This window comes from Musca autumnalis, unplaced genomic scaffold, assembly GCF_047663935.1.
Source record: "Musca autumnalis isolate F117 unplaced genomic scaffold, ASM4766393v1 scaffold_1, whole genome shotgun sequence".
Classification (NCBI taxonomy): domain Eukaryota; kingdom Metazoa; phylum Arthropoda; class Insecta; order Diptera; family Muscidae; genus Musca; species Musca autumnalis.
In genome coordinates, this window is record NW_027411644.1 from 142,959,656 (window position 1) to 142,983,479 (window position 23,824).

General features: G+C 34.8%; 1 protein-coding gene across 3 annotated transcripts in view; it reads right to left on the reverse strand.

Moving 5' to 3' along the window:
* Positions 1–266: 266 nt before the first annotated feature.
* Desi (DM4/DM12 domain-containing protein Desiccate) overlaps positions 267–23,824 on the reverse strand; it is a 148,691-nt gene continuing 125,133 nt past the window's right edge. For all 3 annotated transcript variants that reach the window (XM_073956597.1, XM_073956605.1, XM_073956615.1), the window contains one exon: positions 267–733. In XM_073956597.1, the coding sequence (XP_073812698.1) occupies positions 544–733 (190 nt within the window). In that variant the 3' untranslated portion in view covers positions 267–543. The remainder of the gene's footprint in view (positions 734–23,824) is intronic.

A 23,824-nucleotide genomic window follows, 5' to 3' on the forward strand; every position in this document is an offset into this window, starting at 1 on the left:
ATTGGTAATAAATAATTCGTCTGTTTTCATATCGTTGACGCAAGGCTTCCCAAGGCAAGGCATAGTTAAATCGTAAATTTTCCGTTTCAGCGTTTAATGCCATTTTGGCTGATAGTTGTGCCAGTAAGACTTACTTACTACATAAGATATACAACTTACCTAATATTAAAACAGTGACTACGGCTTATATGTTAGTAGTTCATAAAATTTTCATTTGCATTCTGGATAGAGATTGCTTTAGTAAACTAATTAATTAAAAGTCAAGATTTAGTTTTGTTCATATTTATTTGATACTGCTCAAATTTAAATAATAGTCTGTTAAAATGGGAAATGTCAAAATATATTTATTTAAACTATAATATAATAATTTAAATCATAAATTTAAACAAGTGCTGTTTTTAAATGTGCTCGTGTCATTCTTCTTCTTTTATTTTGATTTTATGTCAGGGTTTGGCATGCAACAACAAAATGAGTAAAATTGTGTGAGTGGAGAAAGAAACTATCTTTGCTCTCTCGCAAGTAACGGGAAAGCCGATTGCTGTTTTAAGTAGAAGCAGATTTGTGAGAATTTGTCTTGTTTGGCACGATTCTCTTTAACATTTTCATCACCGTTTCGGAATTCAATGGACAATTCATGTATATATCTCCACATGGCTTAGCATCTGTGTTCCTCCCTTGGTCAAGTGCTTCTTTAATGGCCGTACCATCCAACAAATAATCCATAAGTGAGTTTCTGAAATTACAAACAGTTTAATTTTATTATTATTTATCATTAAACGAACTAGTGACGAATTTGCTGACTTTCTTGATATATATGAATAATCTTTAATTAACTAAACTCGGTGTAGATGTTGTTTTATTCCTCGATACGAATTGTATCAAATACAACTAGGATTCATTTAGATTACGATTCTACAATGCTTTATTGACTTTAACTATTCGTAAACGACTTTAATTTACTAAGCACACAGCTTAACTCTAGTAAGCAAACAGCTTTCCTTTACTTCTTCTCTAACTGACGTTTTCACTTCGCGTTCTGAATTACAACTAACTGACTGCCTCACAATTTTTTTGTGTATCTACAAGATTCCCTCTCGTCGTCGATGTTTCCAGCCTAGCTCTGGTAAGATCTCGAATACCAACAATCCAACCCTTCAACAAACACTCAACTCGCATTAAGCGAACAATATAACAATATAACGAAAAGATGAATGGAAAGAGCACCAATGACGTCACTGAACCAGCAATAGGCACCCTATTTTCTATTGCATATATTGGGGGGTGTCATTGTATGAGTGCATGCTTTTTCAATTAGTTGATTTGTGCGTGTGGAGACAGAAACATACACTGAGACTACGTAACTATCAAAACAAATATAGAAGAGAGCACAACAAAAACTATATATAGCAAACTAAACGGGGAAAACTGACACTAAGCGATAATTGCATGATTGTAGTAAAAGGAACGTAAACAAAAGTACATCAATAAAATTTAAAGTAAGAACCTGAAGGTTTGAGAAAAATCTATACAGCGGTTGTTGTTATAAACCCAATAAAGTAACTGCTTAATTACAATTTGAATTTTTAAATGATTTTTTAAACTCATCTAAATTAATTTAAATTTTTCAGCTACATTCGTAACAATATTTTATTTTATCATTACCAGATACTCTGTATGTATCGGAAAATATGTGAGAGTCAAAATAAAAAACTAAAGGAAAGTATCAATGTCCGCCGACTATAGAATACCCACATTTTTTCTAGACCAAATTGCGTAACATTTTCGAAAACGGGTTTATAAATATCGCAAAATTTTAGCTTCATATTTTAAGATTTAAAAGAGTACATTTCTGGAAAAATATTTAAATGTTATTCAGAATTTCAGACGCTGTGTGAGTTACGTCTTTTGGTACTGTTTTTTCGTAAATGCCAAAAGGCGTATACATTTAAAGAAACTAGTTTAAATGAAAAATTATAGTCAATTTACAGCTAACTTATTGGCCTATGCGGTTAGGCGAACGTTAAACTAGATATCTGAAGGTGTTGGGTTCAATTCCCAGCCTTTACGGCGATATTACATTGGAGCTCATTAAGGTGAACTGTCTATTCCAACTACCGCTCTAATTACATATATGTAATTTTAATTGTATTAGACGAGATCTTGAATGTTATATTTATTGTAATATTTAAGTCAATTTATCGATAAAATACAGAGAATATAAATTAAGTGATGTGTAACATTTTAAATTCTCATGAGGAATGTTGTCATAAAAGTAGTGACAGGTGTTGAAATTTCTTTTTCCAACTTTTAGCCTCTGTGTGCACATCTGTGGAGGATCCACTGCTTCAAAATCTCCGGAAATTGTCTGTGGTAGAGTGTGGTAGTTGTCTTTGATCAATTGAGCTGTCTTAAAATCATTTGAGTTTATCCAATCCCTAGCCATTATCTCTGTTATACCAATTTGTCTGAAAAAAGTACATCTGTGTATTATACCGAAGAGAATTTTGAGCACTTATACGTTTTTACCACACCGTCTCATAAAACTTGTTACGTACATCTTTTTTTGCTGCCATTTGTCTTGCATTGCCTTCCGAATAACCACTTCCTTTTGTCCCTTTACCAAATTGTTTGCCATATGTACATGTCTGTTATATTGTTTTCATCTCTTTTGTTGCTCTTGGGAGGTTTATTTAATGTTTGCCTAACTTGGATTTTGGCCATGATATGCGTTTAAGGGGAAATAGTAAACAATTCGCACAAAGCTGAAACTGAAGCTGGTGGAGAGCGAGGGTTTGCCATTAGGGGTAATTTCCTAAAAGTCCCCATCGATCCCATGTGTGGAAAAAAGTTGTTCGGGTAAAGGGACATGTTTTGAAAGCTTGTTAGGTTTTTTGGATTTTATCCTGTAAGAGTTATCCACAATGGCATAAAGTAAAAGTTGTAGATTTAAAAATTAACTACAGACATGTTATTTACGATTTTTAAAAAGGAATCATCATTCATTAGATATCTTCATCTAAGAGTCGAATTACACATATAGAGAAATAAGCCGCAGAAACGGGTCTAACCCGGTTTTTGAATCTGGACTTTCAGGTCAAATAACCGGATCCGCACCCTCATAGAACTTATACATTTCCGTAATCAGCGCAATAAACCCTCCCTCTGGCATTATAATTGCTGCTAAAATCAAATACTATAGAGATCAGTACTGCTTGTTAATTTTCAAATAATGTGAGTTGCGCCTTTTGTGTTTTATGAAACTTATAGTATGGAGTTACGTCTTTTAGAATTTCATAAACACGATCGCTATTTTTAAACGTAAAAGCTTGAAATTTATCCAGAGTTTGTATTTTACTCTTTCTCTGGTTGTCTATGATATCTTTTAGAAAAATAGAAACATATTTGTGGATTACTTGCCGTTATTTAAGGTCACACAGAGTTCTTTAAATATTTCAGTCTAGTACTTTACAAAACACAAAAAAGAGAGTGGAACTGCATATTTTGAGACCCAAAGTGCGTCGAAGTTTTCCTTGTGGATAATGTATCCTCCTGAGCTTCGCTAAATGTTCGAGTTCCTCAGATTTCTCATGAAGTTGTTAATATGTATATTCCTCAGCATTGCAAGCGCAAATTATATGAAGAAGACATGGAATTGCCTCGAAATAAGGTCTGATATAATTTTTGGAAATTTACTCAATCAGAAATGTTACAGCTTATGCAAGAAACGTGCTCCTATAGCTTCCAAGCCATCAAAATAAAAACACAACCAAAGAATGAAATGCTGTGGAATCTATAAACTTTATGAGAAAACTCAGGAAATCGTATATTTAGCGAAGTTCAGGAGTATATATCAAAGTGCTCTAGGTTCTCAAAATCTTCAGTTTGTAAAATACTAGGCAAAAATGCACCTTTGGCCCTATACAAATTACTATGCAAACTTCAATTCCCCAGTGGCACTTGTTAACGATTGTGCTCAAACTTTGGCAATCTTAAAATCTAACAAAACTAAACACATTAGGGTGCTGCCTAAAAAACCATATGCACCGATTTCAATATAATTTCGCACACTTAATTCTATTCTGGTCCAAATTCTGCGATATTTTCCTACTTTCATCCAAATCGGTGTGCATGAAATCGGCAGAACATATACATCAGAGCTATATCCAAATCTGAACCGATTTCAATGTAATTTGGCATACTTATTTCTAGTCCGAATCCATCACATATTCCAAATTACCCTAAAATTGGACACATATAGCGTGATTGGTGCTCCAAATACCTCAAATCGGGCGAAAATAAATGTGGCGTAGAAATGGGTCTTAATTTTTTCGTACATGTTTCATTTTATCACCATTAAATTGTTTAGGACACCCCTCAGATCTGCAATTTTTATCATGGGCAATACTAGTGCTCTTCATCATTTCGCGAAAAGTCCAAAAGTTCCGGTTAAGGGTCTTGAAATTATATGTTCCGATTCTCCAAAAAGAAATAATAAGCTATCTTGAGATGCTATTAAATTGTTATCTACTAACTTCATTTGAGTGCTGAGTTAGTATCAGAAAATCCCCATTTATATTCGGAATCATCAGACAACTTCGAGCCTGGCAGCGAATAGTACACCAAGTCATCGCTTTGCGTCGTTAATATGTTCCGAAACAACGCGACTCAAAGTGAACGACGCAAGTGAATTATGATTTTCAATGTAAAACAATGTAAAGTTCGGAAATCGGTTCCAGGGTTAAGAAAACGCTACTTTTTCAAAGAAGAAATTTGATGTAGTATTGTAGTATGAGAGTTTTCTTTCACTACATATTGGTCAAATGTTTCTTAAACACTTTTTCTCAACGCAAAATTTCCTTGTAGCAACTGACATTCGTTTTTATACCCTCGGCCTTTTGGCTAACAAGGGAATGTACACTTTGCTACGACCAAAAATGTATCTCATCGATATAAAGGTTTTAGAACCCAAGTATGTTTGGACTAAATGCGTTTCAGATAATTTGGAGTCGGACAGGGCGTCTGTCTGTCTGGCTGGTGTGCACGATAACCCTCGAACGGATAAACCGATTCGTGATATTTTTCCCAAACTTATTTTAAGTTGGAAGAAAGGTCATATCGGTTCACTCCTATGGGTACCTCCCCCAAAAAACTATAAAAACGTTACAATTTTTCCGGCCGACACAAAAAAGGGACTCGAAAGTGGCTCCTTCTGATGATTTAAAAGAGTTCAATTTAAAATACCATAACAAAATATATAGCAATCGAACATAAGTCATTGGGGCGCACAGTGCGAAATACGGGAACTTTAGTGGAACTTTACTCAAAAATTAAAGTACATAAAACTAATGAGATTCTTGTTGAATTCTATTGCTAAGTATCCCATGACTAATGCCTCATATTCAGTTTTGCGATTTACCCCGTGCGCGAAACAACTAGAAATGCACTTTTCTTAAAAATTGCTTCTAGCTTTGCTTAAGTAACAAATTGTACGTTAGTTGACTATAGTTTTTGTTGTTGTTATATTTTTTGATTATTTGGCGTTTATAGATTTGTAATATCTAATTTAGTTCGGTTGCTATTCGTTCCCAAAAATGTGCTTTTTTAAAAGTCTATTAAATTATTTTTTTATAAGTTTTAGAGGTTTTTTAATGTATTGTGGTGAATTGCAGAATAAATCGCACATTTTCTGAGATGTAGGATAGTTTTCTATAGCCAAATCAAAAATTAGCTGCAGGTTCGCAGAAGTTTGCGAGATATGAGACTTTTTCAGAAAGTCATTGGTATATTTATATTTTTGAGAATTTGATAGAAGAACCTGCATTAGACGTCAGTGTTGGTTTCGTTTATCCCAAAATGGGTTCACCAATACTAAGAAATGTTGCTTTTAATAGTTTTATGACTATTCTTACGAATTTCATTCACATTTTATAGAAAAAATGGTCAAAGTTGAGCAGTTTTCTCAGGACATCGTTAAGTACCTAAAACAAAGCATAGTTGCACCAGATGCTTTTAGGTGATATACTCTTTTGCAGAACCGTGTAATAAGATAAACATGTCCTCGGTCGAAGCGTTCAATTTGTAACATTTTTGTTATATCAATATATATACATATATACTATACTAAAAATAAAAAATCTCAAAAACATTATTTTTTCATTTGCTAACGTATCTGGATGCTTGGGGGAGGGGCCAAAGCAAGGATCTATGCTCTGAATTGTTTTTTAGAATATTTTCTATTCCATGAAGACAAATTTTAAAGTAAACCAAACTCGGTTGGCAATAGTTACCTAACACCATTTAAATATCCCAAATGGGGTGCCCCCCCATATTGGGGCTATAGCAAAACGAGAAAATATGTTGCTAATATTTCTCAAAACGGTTTTCTACCTACGGAGAACATAAAATACCAAAATGCAACCAAATAGATTGTTAAATGTGCTTGGAATCTATAAAATATGTTATATTGGCCGGTGCCGTTCAATAAGGGCTATACGTGAACAGATATTGACAATATTTTGTACATATGTTCTTCATCCACTGAAACCCCACTATACCAATTTGCAGCAAAATCGGTTGAAAAATTAACCTAATACGTAAAAACGGTCACCGCCGTTATGTGGGGGCTATAGGAAACCGCAGGTTTATGTGGCCCATATTTATCCACATACGATCCTCAACTATGTACAAGAAACATTTTTGGAAAATTTTAGTAACCTACGTTGTTCACATTAAAAGTTATGAGTAAAGTTCCACTAAAGTGCCCATATTTCGCACTGTGTGACGTTTAAAATATTACTCGCTATTTATTGTCATATCTGATCAACTGAAGATTGAAAAATGCTTTGTCAAAATAAAATCATACATGTGTTTGAAAAGTGATCATAATTATGTATCTTCTGATTATATTTTGAATATATAGGTTATTAATAGACATCGGATTTTAGCATGTTTTTTATTTATTGTCCTATTGGACTCAAATTTTGGATCTAGGCGTTTTGAGGGTCAATTTTTCGATATTTGGGGTCATATCAAAAATATGCAAAATATATGCAAAAAAATGCTAGGTATGCAAGTGTTTTTTGACGAAAATTGTCAATAAAATTTGGACAATCATCAAAAAGCGTTCTAAATTAAGTTTTTTTGTTCGTTAATTGTCGTTTTTTGCAGATTATTGTGTTATTGAGACTCTCCAGATATTCCGTCACAGCAATAAATATGGACTAATAAGATTTAAATCAGTTTTCACAAGGAGAGAAAATGTCAAATAACCCAGCCTTCCTATTACAACATATCTTGCTTTCCTATACAAATGTAGATAATGGAAAAATTTTAAAATTTCAAAAACTCAATCAGTAATTTCAAAATCAACGGGTCCAAATCAGGGTTGCGGAGTCGGAGTCCGAGTCGTAAAAAAGCTCGACTCCGACTCCGGTTAAAATTCTTTTGTGCTACATTTATCAAAGAAATTTTTTATTTTATTCTTGTATAATAGAGATTTAAACTTTTTATTTGTATGTAAGTATTCAAGTTGAATCGTTTTCTTAATACCGTACACCTTAATGTGGAAAGAGTGGAACATTCATCTTAGACTCCCCTTTTGTATATATCGACAAAATGAAACGATCAAAAATTTTAATCAATCTAACTTATGCTTCTGTGGTATGGTGGACAGCTATGGACAAGAAATGCAACGTGAAAGTAATGCAAAAAGTCCAACGTACGTGCTGCTTAAGTATTAGTGGCGCTATGAGGACTACACCAACCAGTGCTTTAGAGACAATTTTGTTGTCCACCCAATAGAAATTCTGGTAAGGTATGAAGCTGCCTTCGCAGCCATAAGACTTAAGTCGATGAGCGAGTGGATCCAAAGAGACCACCAAACATACCACCAAAGCGTATTTCGGGTTACAACGGGTGAGTCAATAGATCATATTGAGTCGGACTGTATACCTGAAACAAGTGAAGCCGCCTTGTGTGGAGTTTTAATACCGGACAGAGACTTGTGGATCGATGGAACCCTAGAACAGATGCCAACTGGAAGCTGTGGGTTTACAGATGGGGCTGTCCTAGAGGGGAGAACGGGTCTGGGTCTCTATATTGAAGACCAAGAAACGAGGATCTCCCTTCGGCTGCCGGATCATAATACGATCCTCCAGGCCAAAATCCGAGCGATAGCATAGTGTCTGAACTGGTTTAAAGCTAACACAAAGCCAATCACTGTCAACATGCCTTGGCAAAGCACGTCAGGGAGCAAACTACTATAAGCCTAGATAACGCTAAGCCTTTAAAAGCGGCGCGTCTAGAGTTAAAGGTATGGGCAAAAAATGTAATCACGCTACACGTCGCAACTTTGATTGGATCGTCACGAAATTTTGGGTGTTATTGGGGTCCCACAGAGGAAAAAGCCTATTTATTTTGGTAATGGTCGCATATTATTCAGGGGTTGGAATTTGAAAAAAAAAACTTATTTGGAGAAGAGGCCAACGTTTTATTTCAAAGCGCACGCAGAGAAAAAATATTGTTTTAACTGGTGGTGGGCAAAATTTTATTTTGTCTGGCACCAAATAATTTTTGTGGCGCACATATTTTTTCAAATTTTGATTCTGTTCACCATATAAAACAACAACAAATCACAAAATATCGATATATGGTAACATTTTCATAATTATCTGATGGTCAATCCAACCACAATCTGCTTAACTTGACATATGAAGTGTCAAAAAATAGGAAATTTGCCGATGCACCACAACAGCTGTTCACTGCCAAAAAGCAAATGTTCTCTCATTAGTTGTTCTGCCGCTGAATGGTATAAAATTAGTAAAAACAGCATTCCAAACAAAGAATGAAATTGTTCGAGTGTTTTTGACGGTATTAATGACTACAATTCATTTATGAATGAAGATATTAAAATGTTTAGAAAGAAAAATCAAAAAGTCACAAAAAGATATCAGTGTCTGAGTTGTGTTTCATTTTTTAAGTAACAAACACTTCTTAAATAAAAAGAATCTCCGAATATTTCGTGCAAATTTTGCGCATTATTTCGTTTTGTCAATGACCCCACATTTAATAATAAATAGAAATCGTATGCAAGTGATAGAAATAACAAACAAACCAAGCAAAAAATTTTGGAAGTTGTGCAATTGGAGTTATGATTTCACAACATCTTTCGATGTAGTCCAAAAGAGTTATGAAAAAATGCAGTCCGTTCGATACATTTTATAAGCAGTTGCTGTAGAGATCCCATTTAGATTAAATCGAAAACGGAGGAAGTAAGCTCAAATGTGATTGAATTTAATGGAAACTTTTTTTAATTTGTGTTTATATGTATAATAAATTTCTTTGTGTTCTTGTTTTACACAAACAATAAATGCTTTTTATTTATTTTGGGATATTTCGCAATGGCTTGAATTTTAATTGCATCTTTAGACTGATTAAAAATGCAATCCGAGGATGCATATAAATTCAATCCAAAGCACTGCATCTTAAGTTGTGGTTTGGATCGAAAATGGAGTGCATCCTAGCTGTGTGCTGTGGAAGCGAAATGGAGTGCATCCTAGCTGCGCGCTCTCTTGTAAAATTCATAAGTGAATTCATAGGAAAAGATGTACTCCAACGGCAAATGTACCGTACACTTGTAGTGATTCAAACGAAGAGACAACAAAGAGAACTGAATGGTGTTTTATTGTTATAAAGTATAAGTGTATTCTATATTATACTTCTTTATTCTATTATATCCAAATTGTTCTTAAATAAATAAAACTTTATTTTACAATATATTGAAAAATCTTTTAATGAACAATTAATCATAAAGGTACAGTATAATTCCAAAAAATACTACCTATTAGAGGCAACCACAACATATTTCTCATGCTACCACAACATTATAAAATATTTCAATAATTGTATTATTAGAATATGATAGAGGTTACCATATATCTATAATAATATATATTTTTCTTTTAAATATGGCGCAGTGAATCATATTTTTTCTCTGCGCGAATATCTCTCTTCAGTAAGAGGTATATCGAAAGCAAAACCTGGCAAGGAAAGTAGAAAATATCACCAGAGATATCGCAATAGTCCATAATGCATCCCTTTCTGTGATAATAATGCATCCAAATCTGTGATTAAGCTGGGCTTATTTTAAAAATAAAAAGTAAATAAATAAATAAAACAAAAAAAAAAAAATACTCTGCGAAACCAAAACAACGCACCATCGACAATCGAACGACGCACAGATTTCTTTCTAATTGGATAACGACGCAACTTCGAAAACAACGCAAAGCGAAATATTTTTATTTTGCACTATGGGCCCAATGACAGGTGTTTGAGGCAACAAGTCACTGGAAGCAGCTGGACCTTTCAAATTTCGTTCCGATGTTTATGATGTGCAAATTCAGATATAGATATAGCTTTCGTATATATGTTTCATCCGATTTTATCTGAATTTATATTTAAGCCGCACAATGGTCACAATTTACATCTGATCGCTTTATAATTTAGAATCACGTCCGAAAAATTTGGTTCTGATCGGTTCAGGTATATATCTACATTAGGCCGGGGCGATTTGTATGGAAGGAAAAAAGTGATAGTGGGCGCCGGGAGTTTCTGATTCTTGGGATTGTACTGAGCAAAAAAGTCCGCTAGACCATATGTCTACGGTGAAAATCGAGCCCCCGTATTTTGACTTGAAATTGTTTTCAAGGATATTTTGGCCAAACCATATCTCAGAAACTTGACCCATCCTGAAAATTTCCTTTTGCGTTCTTAGTACACTCACCAAGGGGTTTCATCTCCAAAAGGAAATTTCCACCCACTGACTGTGAGTCAAATTTTGTAGCACAGTGTAATTTATCGACATTTTCCGAAAAATGTGCACTTTCTCGGGGCCATAACTGCCTGAAGGAGCGTTCCAATGCTTTTGCGATGTACTAGAGAGTTCTTAATTATTGTCTTGGCTACAATTTTTGTCTTTGTGTTGGATCGAAAATCTCAGTGGTTTGGCTGTTACATACATACCAAAATATCCAAAAAACCTTGAAAAGAAACTTCAAGTCAAAATCCGGGGGCTCGATTTTCACCGTAGACATATGGTCTAGTGGACTTTTTTGCTCAGTACAATCCCAAGAATCAGAAACTTCAGACGCCCGTGATAGTGTTCAAATCGCCCCACTCTAATCTACATATATATAGAAATGATGTTCATGATGTTCAAAATTGAAATCTTCTGAAATGGCGGAATCGAGTTGGATATAATTTTTTTTACCTATTGGTATACAATAAAATAGTAATTGTGACCTCCATCATTAATTGATGATTTGGAAGTAGAATACCGCGATCGTTTAAGATTTTTAAATTTAGGAGGGGTTTCTAGTGCCACTTACTAAATTTATAGGTCTTGAACACAAAATATGTCAGTGCTTCATATAACTCGATTAACATAACCATCAAATTTGGCGACTTGTGTCATACTGACAAGTCCCACCCAGCCCAGCACAATACTTCAAAATATCCAAATTTGTATGTCTCACACTATCTATTAATAGGTTTGTATAAGTTCCGTGGCTATCAGGGGATACATTTTGTACACATATTCACTACGCCCCGGTTAACTACCTCTCATAAAATTCCAAAAAATTGAGGCAGTTATGCGGGAAAGGTAGTTACAAACATCCCAGATAGCTACATCATGTGAGTAGTTACAAAAGTCTGATCTCAACCTTACCAATAACGACAAAAACTAGAACATAATTGTCAAAAAACAAAACAGTGTATAGTAGAATAGTTCATTTTAAGTCTAAAAATATACAAGTTATATTATTTAATCAATAAGAAATTTAGTCGTCAACAGTGAGCGTAGCACCATAACATAACGATGGACATCTTCATCACAATTCAGGTTGTCATCGAACTTGATTATCTCAGAAATACAACAGTGCGGATAATAAACCGATAAAAATATTATTAAATGTTCCGTTTAGGGAAAATATTTGACGGGCAAATATCCGAATTGGGTACTTATAGAAGAGTAGTTAACCGGGAGGGTTTAAACCTATTTATATGAAAAAACGTTGGGGATTTATGTTCTGAGGCAATAAAACGGGAAAGGCAGTTAAGCAGAGAGGTAGATAACCGGGCTGCAGTGTATTCATATCTTATTGAACATATAATAAACATTTCAAAAGAAAATAATATATACATAGATATCTCTGAATTTTAAACAGAATATGATCTAAACAATATAATAGGACATCAACTATAATTGCAAGAGGGAATTACAAACTTATTAATGTAACGAAAAAATAGGGGTTTTTAAGGTGTAGCATAAAACCGGAGGTTACTAACATTGAACGTTCGGAATTTAACTCATATGGTAGAAGGAAACTTCAAATCTTCTAAAAAAAATTTTAGTGTGACCTTTATTTAAATCAGTCGTGTTAAAGATTGAAAGAAGCTTCTATCCAAGCATGCGATTCGTTATTTATTGCAGCGTTAAAATTCGATAAATTACCATTGTGCTTTTGTTTGTACCTGGTTATGATCTAATTATGTTGTTAGTTAATCAAACAAAATTATCTACCTTTATCTGGATATACATGTTTCGGATTTTAGCGACAGCATAGATAATCAGTATTTAAGACCAATAATCATCTCTCAACATACTAATCATATCTACAAATTAAATGCTACTTACAGGATTATGACAATCGACGCCATACGCGACGTAAGCTCTAGAATAGTTGAGCAAAATTACTTCACTTTGTTATTGTTTTCATTCCTTTCCACTTTTGATCAACATCCACGGCTGTGTTTTGATTTTGGTTATATCTTAATTATGCCGTTCAACTAATGATTATTACCGAAAAGTCACAAAAGTAAAGAAGAAGAGATAACAAATGCACTCAACCAATGATGCTGGTATCCATCAATGCAAAAAAAATTTGAAAAAAAAATTATTTTGCCTTAACGATGATGTTGATAATTTCTAACTTTGGTATGCATGGTAATGAAATGATGAGCTTATAGACTACACATTTTACACCTATTTAAAATACAGTTGAACCTCTTTTATCCGGGCCTCTATTAAACCGTGGTTTACCTCTATTATTCGTGCCTCAATAATGCTACCTCTATTACCCGTGCTTACCTCTATTATCCGTGCTTAAAATTAGTTTATATAATTCTGGGAATCCCCTTGTTATTTTGAGTTTAAGTTAGCGCTATGCAAAGTTCACTTTTTGTTCTCAGTGAGTGTACATTTTAGGGTATTTTACGCTCACCGAGAGAGAGAAAAGGGGTGAGTACCAATTTAAACAAACGTGTTTGTTTAATGTGAAATGCTGGGATTCCCCTTTTTCTTTTGAATATCAAATTACATTCAGTCTGTGATTGAAAGTTGATGCGTAAGTGTGTTTGTTCCAAAATGGCTTGTTCAACAAAAAAGACAAAAAAAGCACGCAAAGTTCTTTCAATTCAAGAAAAATTAGAACTGATTAAAGACCACAGCAAAAACATTTCGACTGGCGTGCTTTCAGAAAAATATGGTGTTGGAAAACAAACGGTCCGTGATTTAATAAAAAAGTAGGAAACAATTTTATCATTTGCTCTAGAAGTGTACCCATGGATGGCTTGAGAAAAAGACATATGCTAAGAAAATCTGAAAATCCAAAAGTTGATTTCGCAACATACGAATGATTTCTGCAAGAAAGATTCAAGGAAACTCCGATTTCAGTTGAGTTGACACAAATTTGAGGATTTTATGGCCTGGCATAAAATTCGATTATGAATTTCCGGCGAAATGATTACTGAAAAGGCAAAATATTTTCATGAAAACCTAAACATAAATTCGGAATGCAAGTACACAAGTGGTTGGCTAGAAACGTTCAAAAAACGACATGGAATTCGCAGGCTGAAAGCAATAGGCGAAAAAGAATGTGCTGATTATGAATCAGCCACTCTGTTTGTAGAAGACTTACGCGAATATATAGAGACTGAAAATCTGTCAGCGGAACAACAAACATCCTGTGCTATTGTATCTGATGCCGACATAATACAAATGGCTAACCAAAGTAACGAAAACGAGACTGAAGGGGATTTCGAAGAATCAGACGAAGACAATCCAATATAACCAGAAACGCCCTCATTTGCTCCAGCAATAGAAGGATGCAGTGTTCTATTGCAATTTCTTAAAAACAATATTCCAGAAATCTCCGAGGCAGATGTAATGCAGGTCCATCGAATACACACTAGTCTACTCAAAAAAAGAATACACGCACAAAAACAAACAACACTACATAATTTCTTTAAGACTTAAGACATATTTTAAAAATGTATTTTTATGTTAATCTATATGAAATTGTAACGAACACCGTTAGTGTTTGAAATCACTTCCAAGGAAGTGTCTATTTCGCTCGAATTCGAGGTTTCAAAGTGAATCAAATATTAGTGGTAGGACTTTGGGAGTTATAAAATTGCTAGCAATAGCAGTCGGCAGCGGGGTTCGCGTCCTTCATTAATATTTGTCAGTCTAAACGCTACGATAATATTTTAAACTCCCGATTTTTTTTATAGAAACAAACGAGGTATGGATCGATGTTACAAAGATCAAAAGAATATAGATTGCCCCTAAATCTTGTAACTAATTAGGTTGAAGTAAACAAAAAGGTATCAATTTTATTAGCAACTCGCAGATGTTAAGTAAAGTGCTGAGCCTCTCTACCCACCCTACCTTCGGTTCTATATGGGCTTGTAGATATTAATAGAATCCCAGATCATACACCGTTTAAAGTATCTATTTCGTCATCATCTCTATAGGAAGACTCATATGTAAGAACACATAGCAATCCATAGTATAAAGATTCAACAAGTTTATTCAAGTAATTTTCATCTTATAATTACTTAACGTGCAAAGATATATTTTTAATAAATTTTTGTTTTCTTTTTAATTTATGGAAGAATCTCTAAATATAAATTACCATAGGATAAACCGTGTATACGAAATTGATAAATATTGCCATAAATGCGCATTGGTGAATCAAAAATATTGTTCAATCTCATGAATGAAAAGTGGAATGTATGAGAAATATGAAAAAATCTAACAATGTTTAGAAAATGAATGTCATAAGAGAATATAAATTTATATTCTTACATGAAAACGAAAAAACTAAAAACGTTTAGAAAATAGATATCATAAGAGAATGTAAATTTATATTCTTCTTTGCTTCTTCAACTGATCTAATAAACAAAAATTACCTAAATAATGGAATGACTTACCACAACATCTTTCAGCGATAAATTGATGAGGCCTCCCAATTGACGCAGGATGACGTATGTAATATTCAGGAATATAGGTTTTGCTGTTTAGGAATTAATTAAAGCATAGGAACTGTGATCACTATTGTAGTTATTAGTTTGATTTTCTCGTTATTTTTCACACATTCTCTTAGATTATTTTTATACTAATTATGACTTATTTAATGACTAATTTGGGGTTCTTTTGCGTTTTTATAATTTTTGAAAATTAATAAACAATCAATAACACTTTGACCTACATTGAATTCCTTCATCTCCACATTTTAGTTACACTTGTTTCTTTTTATTTAATTTTTGTGAAAAAAAAACCGTTTATTCCCCACCTTGTCGTAACCGATCAGAAGCACGCGCCTATTGAAACTAGTTTTTAGCATCAAAGTACAGAAACATAATCCATAATTAAGCGATTCTTATGTGTTAAGTTATATGTAAGAAGGAGAAGAAATAAAACTCAGTGTATGCTATAAGTGAAAGTGTTGTTGTTTGATTCAAATTACAATGTAAAAAAAGTGTAATTATTAATAAAGAGTTTGCTGGTTTACGTACAAGAGAACAAATTGATTCTTTTCTCTAACAGTTTATATAGTATAACACTTAAGAACTCTTTTTGCTTATATACACAGTGTTCAATTTTTTTCATTATTTTAACTAGAATTGTGAAATAGTGGGAAATTTTAATTTCGATAACATTTTTAAAATTTATAGTATTATAAAATACAATATTGTCAGATTTGAAATTTAATGTTTTATACCCCCTCTAATGTACAGCTACTGGTCACATTATTGTCGTGTGAAGAGCTTACAACGACGTCACCGAACGTAGGTTAGAAATTTACCACGCACTTTAATAGTTTGATATATTGGCTTCCAATTTTTTGTCATTCGTTGGGCAGGAGCTCTCCGTACAGACAAGCCTCATACGGGCTTCGTGGGATTAGCTACATAAGAATATCAATGTAATCTTTAAAAATAATCAATAAAGATAATAAAAAATGTTGGCTCGATTTACATGCAAAGCAAACAATGTCGCTTGTGGAAGTACAAAGAATGCAGGTGATTGGGATAGATTTTGGTGCTGTCTCGATTTAGGTCTTCTATAATCGGTGATTGTACTTGACAAGTAATAAAACGAAATATCGCATTTATAATTGTACAGCTCCGTGGCTTGGAGCGTGGAAATTCTCCAAATTTTTGCACAAATTAACACTTTTTCCGGTATTTAATAGAGAAATATTACCTCTTGATATTTTCCACTAATTTGAAACAAATGTCATTGAGTTTTTCTAATTGACGAAATACGGGGATTTTGAAATAACCTCAACTTTTAGAGATTAAGTTTTTTTTGGATCAAATTTTTAGAAAAGACAGAAATTGAGGACAGCGTCTCTGAGATACCTTCTGCAAGAGCCATTTTATGAGGGCACAAAGAATAGTGAAAAATTCGAACAAAAAACTGATGTTACCATATTGAGCGATAATGAGCATTATCGATTCGATAACATGACATAACATAATAATCGATGAGCAAAGTGACCGTAACAAAATATGTATTAGAATTTTGGTATTGATTTCAAAACAAACAAAAAAATAATAATAAAAGAACTCCAAATGACTTTTGATAGTGTGAAAGTTCACCACAAAACCACATAATTCTGTCTCCTTGAGAAACAGACTTATGAGAAAAGGAACTTTCATGGCCTTATATCCTTGCCATGAAATGTACCAATTAGTTTACCATCCATATCTTCTAAGATATAGAAATGGCTACCTAGTTTTTGTCGAACTTTCGGCTTTAGGAAAACAGGCGCTAATTTCGGGTTAAACTTCTTCTCAAAATTACTTTGTGCAAAATTTCTTCTAAAAACTTCCTGTCCAACTGTAAAATTAATCAACCTAGTGCGCAGGTTATATTGATCTCGGTTTTTCTCATATGCCCCTTTAATGTGTTTCACGATGTCTGTTCTTAAAATCTGTAGAGAGTCTTCTCTGGCAAGTTTGGCAATAGGTTCTTCTAGTAGTTCCAAGTTTTCCAGTAGTGTTTGTCCCAAAGCTGATGATCTCATTTGACATACGCACGAATTCCTGCAATCAGAGATCTGTTTACAAGCTCTGATGCATTGGATTGTGGCGAATAATATGCAGTATAAGAATGTTCGATCCTATTAGACGTAAGAAAAGCATTAAAGTCATGAGTCTTGAACTGAGTTCCATTATCACTTACAATTGTCTGTGGAACTTCGTACAAGTGAAAGATATTCTTTTCCAGGAATTCTTGGATAATAGAAGAAGTAAACTTACGCTGTGGGCACATCTAGTGGTACTTGGTCAGGTGATCAAAAACAATTAGAAGTCCTATATATCCTGACTTACTTCGCGGATATGGTCCCAGAATATCGATGCAAGTCTCTGAAATGGTCTAGTAGTGGTAATCTGTTTTCCCATAGGAGGCTTCATTAAGAAATTGGGAGATTTCGCAGCCTTACACACTTCACAAGACTTTACATAATGTCGAACATCCCGAACCATACCAGGCCAATAGAAATTTCTTCTAAGAATTTCTAATGTTTTTAATATTACTCCATGTGACGATGTTGGCGAATCATGAGCTCTACACATAACAGATTTGTGAAGATTCTCTGGAATCCAGAGTTTCCAAGCCAAATTTTCTTGATCTGGATCTCCATAATAATGGTTCGTTCGGATGTATACATAACCATTAACTATCTTCATGTCAGGATATTTTTCAACGCTTTCATTCACCTTTCTCTTAAGTTCCTCATAATCTGGGTTCGGCGATATCTATAGTATCTACGGATGCTTCCGGAATCCGCGAAAGAGCGTCCGGTACAACATTGTCCTTACCTTTTCTGTGACTCACAGTGAAACGATATGACTGCAGTTGGAAAACCCATCTAGCTAGTCTGGCACACAAATTTGGCTGTCTCATGAATGTCTAGAATGGTTAGTGATAACTTCGAACTCCAGCATTTCCAAATAGCATCTAAAGCGTTTTATGGCTTCTAGCGCAGCCAAGCATTAGCGCTCGGTAACGCTGTAGTTGCGCTGTGCCGAATTCAGTTTTCTATTCATGAATGCAATAGGACGTTCGTTGTTATCACTGTCCATCTGAACCAATACCGCCTCAATGCCATAGTCACTGGCGTGATCAAAAACAATTAGAAGTCCTATATATCCTGACTTACTTCGCGGATATGGTCCCAGAATATCGATGCAAGTCTCTGAAATGGTCTAGTAGTGGTAATCTGTTTTCCCATAGGAGGCTTCATTAAGAAATTGGGAGATTTCGCAGCCTTACACACTTCACAAGACTTTACATAATGTCGAACATCCCGAACCATACCAGGCCAATAGAAATTTCTTCTAAGAATTTCTAATGTTTTTAATATTACTCCATGTGACGATGTTGGCGAATCATGAGCTCTACACATAACAGATTTGTGAAGATTCTCTGGAATCCAGAGTTTCCAAGCCAAATTTTCTTGATCTGGATCTCCATAATAATGGTTCGTTCGGATGTATACATAACCATTAACTATCTTCATGTCAGGATATTTTTCAACGCTTTCATTCACCTTTCTCTTAAGTTCCTCATAATCTGGGTTCGGCGATATCTATAGTATCTACGGATGCTTCCGGAATCCGCGAAAGAGCGTCCGGTACAACATTGTCCTTACCTTTTCTGTGACTCACAGTGAAACGATATGACTGCAGTTGGAAAACCCATCTAGCTAGTCTGGCACACAAATTTGGCTGTCTCATGAATGTCTAGAATGGTTAGTGATAACTTCGAACTCCAGCATTTCCAAATAGCATCTAAAGCGTTTTATGGCTTCTAGCGCAGCCAAGCATTAGCGCTCGGTAACGCTGTAGTTGCGCTGTGCCGAATTCAGTTTTCTATTCATGAATGCAATAGGACGTTCGTTGTTATCACTGTCCATCTGAACCAATACCGCCTCAATGCCATAGTCACTGGCGTCACAATGTAGAAAAAAAATTCTTAGATAAGTCAGGGTTGACTAGTACAGGAGCTGAGGTTAAAAGACTCTTGATTATTTCAAATGCTTCTTGGGCTTCTTGGGTCCAGACAAATTTCTTTTTGGTTGATACCACTTCGGTTATTGGATAAACTTCTGTTGAAAAGTTCTCAATAAACCGACGGTACATACCAACTAGTCCCAAAAACCGCCGCACCTGTTTAAGATTATTTGGGACCGGTCAGTTTAATATTGAACTAATCTTATCGGGATCGGTTGTTATCCCACCATTCCCAATAACATATCCCAAATAGTTGACGCGAGTAACACAGAACTTGTTCTTGGCAATATTCGACGTTAAGTTAGCCTTTCTGAATTGCGATGCAATTCGAACCAAAACCTCTAGATGACTTTCAAAGCTTTCAGACAAAATCACTAAATCGTCCAGGTAGCCAAATACACAATGTCGGAGATCTGCAGGTATGATCTCACCCACCAGACGACACATGGTCTGTGGAGCATTACAAAGCCCAAAGGGCATCACGACAAAATGGTATAAAGGTCTGCCTGGTATAGTGGAAGCTGTCAGAGGTTTGGAAGCTTCATCTAAGGTGACTTGCCAATATGCGTCTTTTAGGTATAATTTGGTTATGAGATTTGCTTTAGGAAGCCGAGCAAATATACCTTCGATAGACGGAAGGGGATAGGCATCTTTTCTCGTGACCATGTTCAATTTTCTGGCGTCTAAGCATAACCTGACATTTCCTGGTTTAATTAAAAGCCTCGTCGGCGAACTCCAGGCCGAGGTAGACGGTTCTATGACACCCAAGGCTAGCATTCTGTCGATTTCTTGGAACATAACTTTTTCGACAGCCGGGGATACCGGGTGGAATCTTTGTTTAATTGGGGTCGCGCTACCTACATCGATAGAATGTTGGATCAGTGGAGTTCGGCCTAAGCCTTGAAGTTCAAAACTAGGAAATAATTTTATGACGCTGTCTAATTGTAGCTTTTGATCGTTAGAAAGGGGATATGCAATGTCTTGTTTACAATCCTCAATATCAGCCTGGTTCTTTGAATCGTCGTCGTATTTTATTTCTCACAGATCTTTGGGATCATTGAGAGATATCATGTCAACGGAGCTTAAAAAGTTTTCGAATAAATTGAAAACTTTGAAAAGGTCAATACCCAAGCTTAAGTGGTTGCTTTTGCTTTCGAATGTTATGTGAACGTCTAACCATCCTATTACTTTTTGGGGACTTCCATCAGTTGTTTTTACAAACGAATTAATTTTAGTGAAATTTGGAAGCTTTTTAACATCATGAGTAGCAAGATCTGAACCTATGCAGCTAATGTTGGCTCCTGTGAGACCAAATTCTTTAAAATGCAAAAAACTAAATCGTTTACTATTGCTGATACCATAAGGCGGCGACTTAACTTGTGCAATTTCCAATATTTTCGAAGCCTTAAAGTGGATCGTTTAGGTTTCGTATAATGGGCATGGTTTAAAGCATCAACATTGAAAATCTGATTCCTTCTTTCTACGTACTTTTCCCATCGCACGTGGTATGGCAGAAGTGGATATAAGATTTTGGACGTTTTATTATCAGACATAAAGTTCTCTTTTTCTTTGGATAGAATTTGTGTAATATTATTTAAAAATTCAGTTTGAGATGAAAAACCAGTTTGATTTGAAAGGCCGGTTTGAGTCGAAATTTGAGTTTGAGTAATTATTTTTAGAGTAGGAATAGCGTTTGTACAGTCTACGGTTCCATCCCTTGGAATTGGGGGTCTGAAGTTTTTTGATGCCAATGATTTTTTGGCCAAGCGGTTGGGTTTGTAAGACAGTCTTTTCCGAATAACGGAATAACGGTATAGCAATATCTTTAGATTTTTGCAAATCAATGAAAAATCACCATTGAAGTTGTCATGAGTAAGAGAATGAACAATATAGATAAATTCCTTTACATTTAACCCATTAGGCGAACCATCAAATTGTAGATGCCAGCTATGTATGATTGAGCTGATTTTATCAGTATGAAAGTTAAATGTAGATGTACCGGAGCAAAAATTTTCATTAGAATGCGAAGTATTTGCATTTTGACTATGAGGAGATGTATCTTTCGCCAAAGTATTGCTATGGGTTGTTTGGGATAGACATTATTAATATTTTGTGAAATCTGCTGACTTTGAGATGATATAGGAAAAATATTTAAATTACTTAACATTCTAGCTAAGGTTTGTTCAATCATACGATTAATTTGTTCATAATCAACCCCAGAGTTGTAAATATTGTTATTAGGAAAAAACGTCGGAGGTCTCTGCCTTTGCGGAGTATTTATATGGTCATTATTTGTTCCTACCGATGATAAATTCTTCGAGTGTAACTCCGAGTGTTGTACTAATAAGCTTTGGCTCCTCTTGCCTTACCTCTCATACTCGTTTTACTGACAGGTGCATTCGACTTGTTAGTAGTTGTAGTCGTAATGATAACAACGGAAGACGAACCAGTAGCGTCGAACTCAGAATGGAAAGTATATTTTTTAAGATCAGTTAGAGCACGAACTTTGTTACATATGTTGCATTCAGCAGATGTTGCTAACAATGTCTCAATACAGTGACTGTTTAGGTTTGATACATTCCAACTCAACTTCCCGAGCTCAGTCTATCACGGATGCTGATTGACATCATCGTGCATCACCTCAGCAAGTTCCCTCTGCAGAGACCGTAGAGTGTTGATGTCAACGAGCGGTGGTTGTTGAGTTTTCTCTCATTGGAATATGTAATGGTAGTAGTATAAATCGACTAAGATCCTCTGCGATTGCAAGAACATCTGCGTTCACTTGTCGATCAACCGTTGAATAGTTAACTTCGCGTAGTAACCCAAACGTCTTCGCGTTTACTAACCGGCCTCTGTCGCCAACACAGATTACAATTGGTAATCCTTTGTTGTGTATTAACAGGCCTCTGTCGCCACCCCAGATTACAGAAGGTAATCTTTGTTGTTGTTGTTTGAAAAGAAATACGATCAATAAACGGCAATCATTTATTATATTTAAACTGATACTTTATTTTATTCCTTTACTGAGTTATCGAAGCCTATGGATTTCCCCTCCCTCACCTAATCATTGGTCGCATCGAGCCGGATTGAAGCCAGTTTTGTTGTTGTTGCCTCTCTCTTGGACGATAATTGAAGCTATTGTTGTTGCATTGCATGGAGAAATCATTGGATTATTTTGCATATTACTAACACCAGTTACGTAAACTCAGAATTCCTTAAAAAGCTACCGCGAGTGTTAGTATTTTTCGTTTGAGCAGTAAATAAATAAATCATTGGTCGAATTTCAATCGCCCTACGCGTGTTAATTAAAGTCGTTGCCTAATTTCGCCTATTATACAGTCCACACAAATTGTTGAAATCGTTGTTGTACTGATCATCCAACGTCGCGTTGATCATACAAATCACTATTCGTGTTGTTGTTATTCTTGTTCAATTTGCTCGAAGTTATTAGTTCTCACCATAACAACGAACACAATCCCTCAATCGCCTTTTTAATAAAAAGTTCATATTGGTCGACTCATATTAGCACTTCTTGTGTTAATACTTGCTCTCCCCACTACCAAACATCTTAGCTGTTGCTAAACTTGCAAATTCTTAGTCGTTGTACTGATCACCCTACGTTGCGTTGATCATACAAAGCATTCGGGATTATTTGTCAAATTCTAATTGTGGATCTTTTCATTCTAACTGAGAACTTTGCAAATATATTTTGTAATATTTGCAATAACAACATCGTTGACTTCCAATCAGTCTGCTCTCGTGTTGTCACATTATTACCCGAATTTTAACTCTCCTTACACTGATCTTATCACTTGTAGATCATTTGAAAATTTGTTATTGTTTTTGTTATTCCAAAAGTTTTTTTCTAACGAAGCCTTTTTGTTGAGAATTTGCATTGACAAATTTACAATAACAACAAACATTGTCTGCAGTCACACATTGTCGTTTGGTTTACTTTGTTATTAGAATCATCTCCAACCAAAAAATATTTGGCGTTGTTATTTCTCCTCGTTTTATTTTAAAACTCTTTGAAAATTTGCATTGGCAAATTTGCAATAACAACACTCCATCCAAATTCTCATTCCATTGGTTTATTTATTTGTTGTAGCGATCGTCCATCGCCAACCAAACACATTCGTCTGTTCTATTCTCCTACCTTTGTCTAATAGGTAATTATTCTAATTTGAGAAATAACATGATAATTATACCAACACATAGTCATTTCTCTGCTAGCGCCACTTGTGTTGTCGAGTCCTCTTTGTGCTATATTCGTTGATGGTGTAGCACAGTGGGGTAAAATAGCACAAATATTTTTTTTCAATAATTAATTTTCAAAATTATTTTTCGATAATTTTTTGAACTCTAATTAATTCGCAGTAGGGGTTTTGGAATTTTTGGACGAATTCACCCTACACTCGGCATTTATTGCACCTATTTCGAGCAGAGAATATATGTG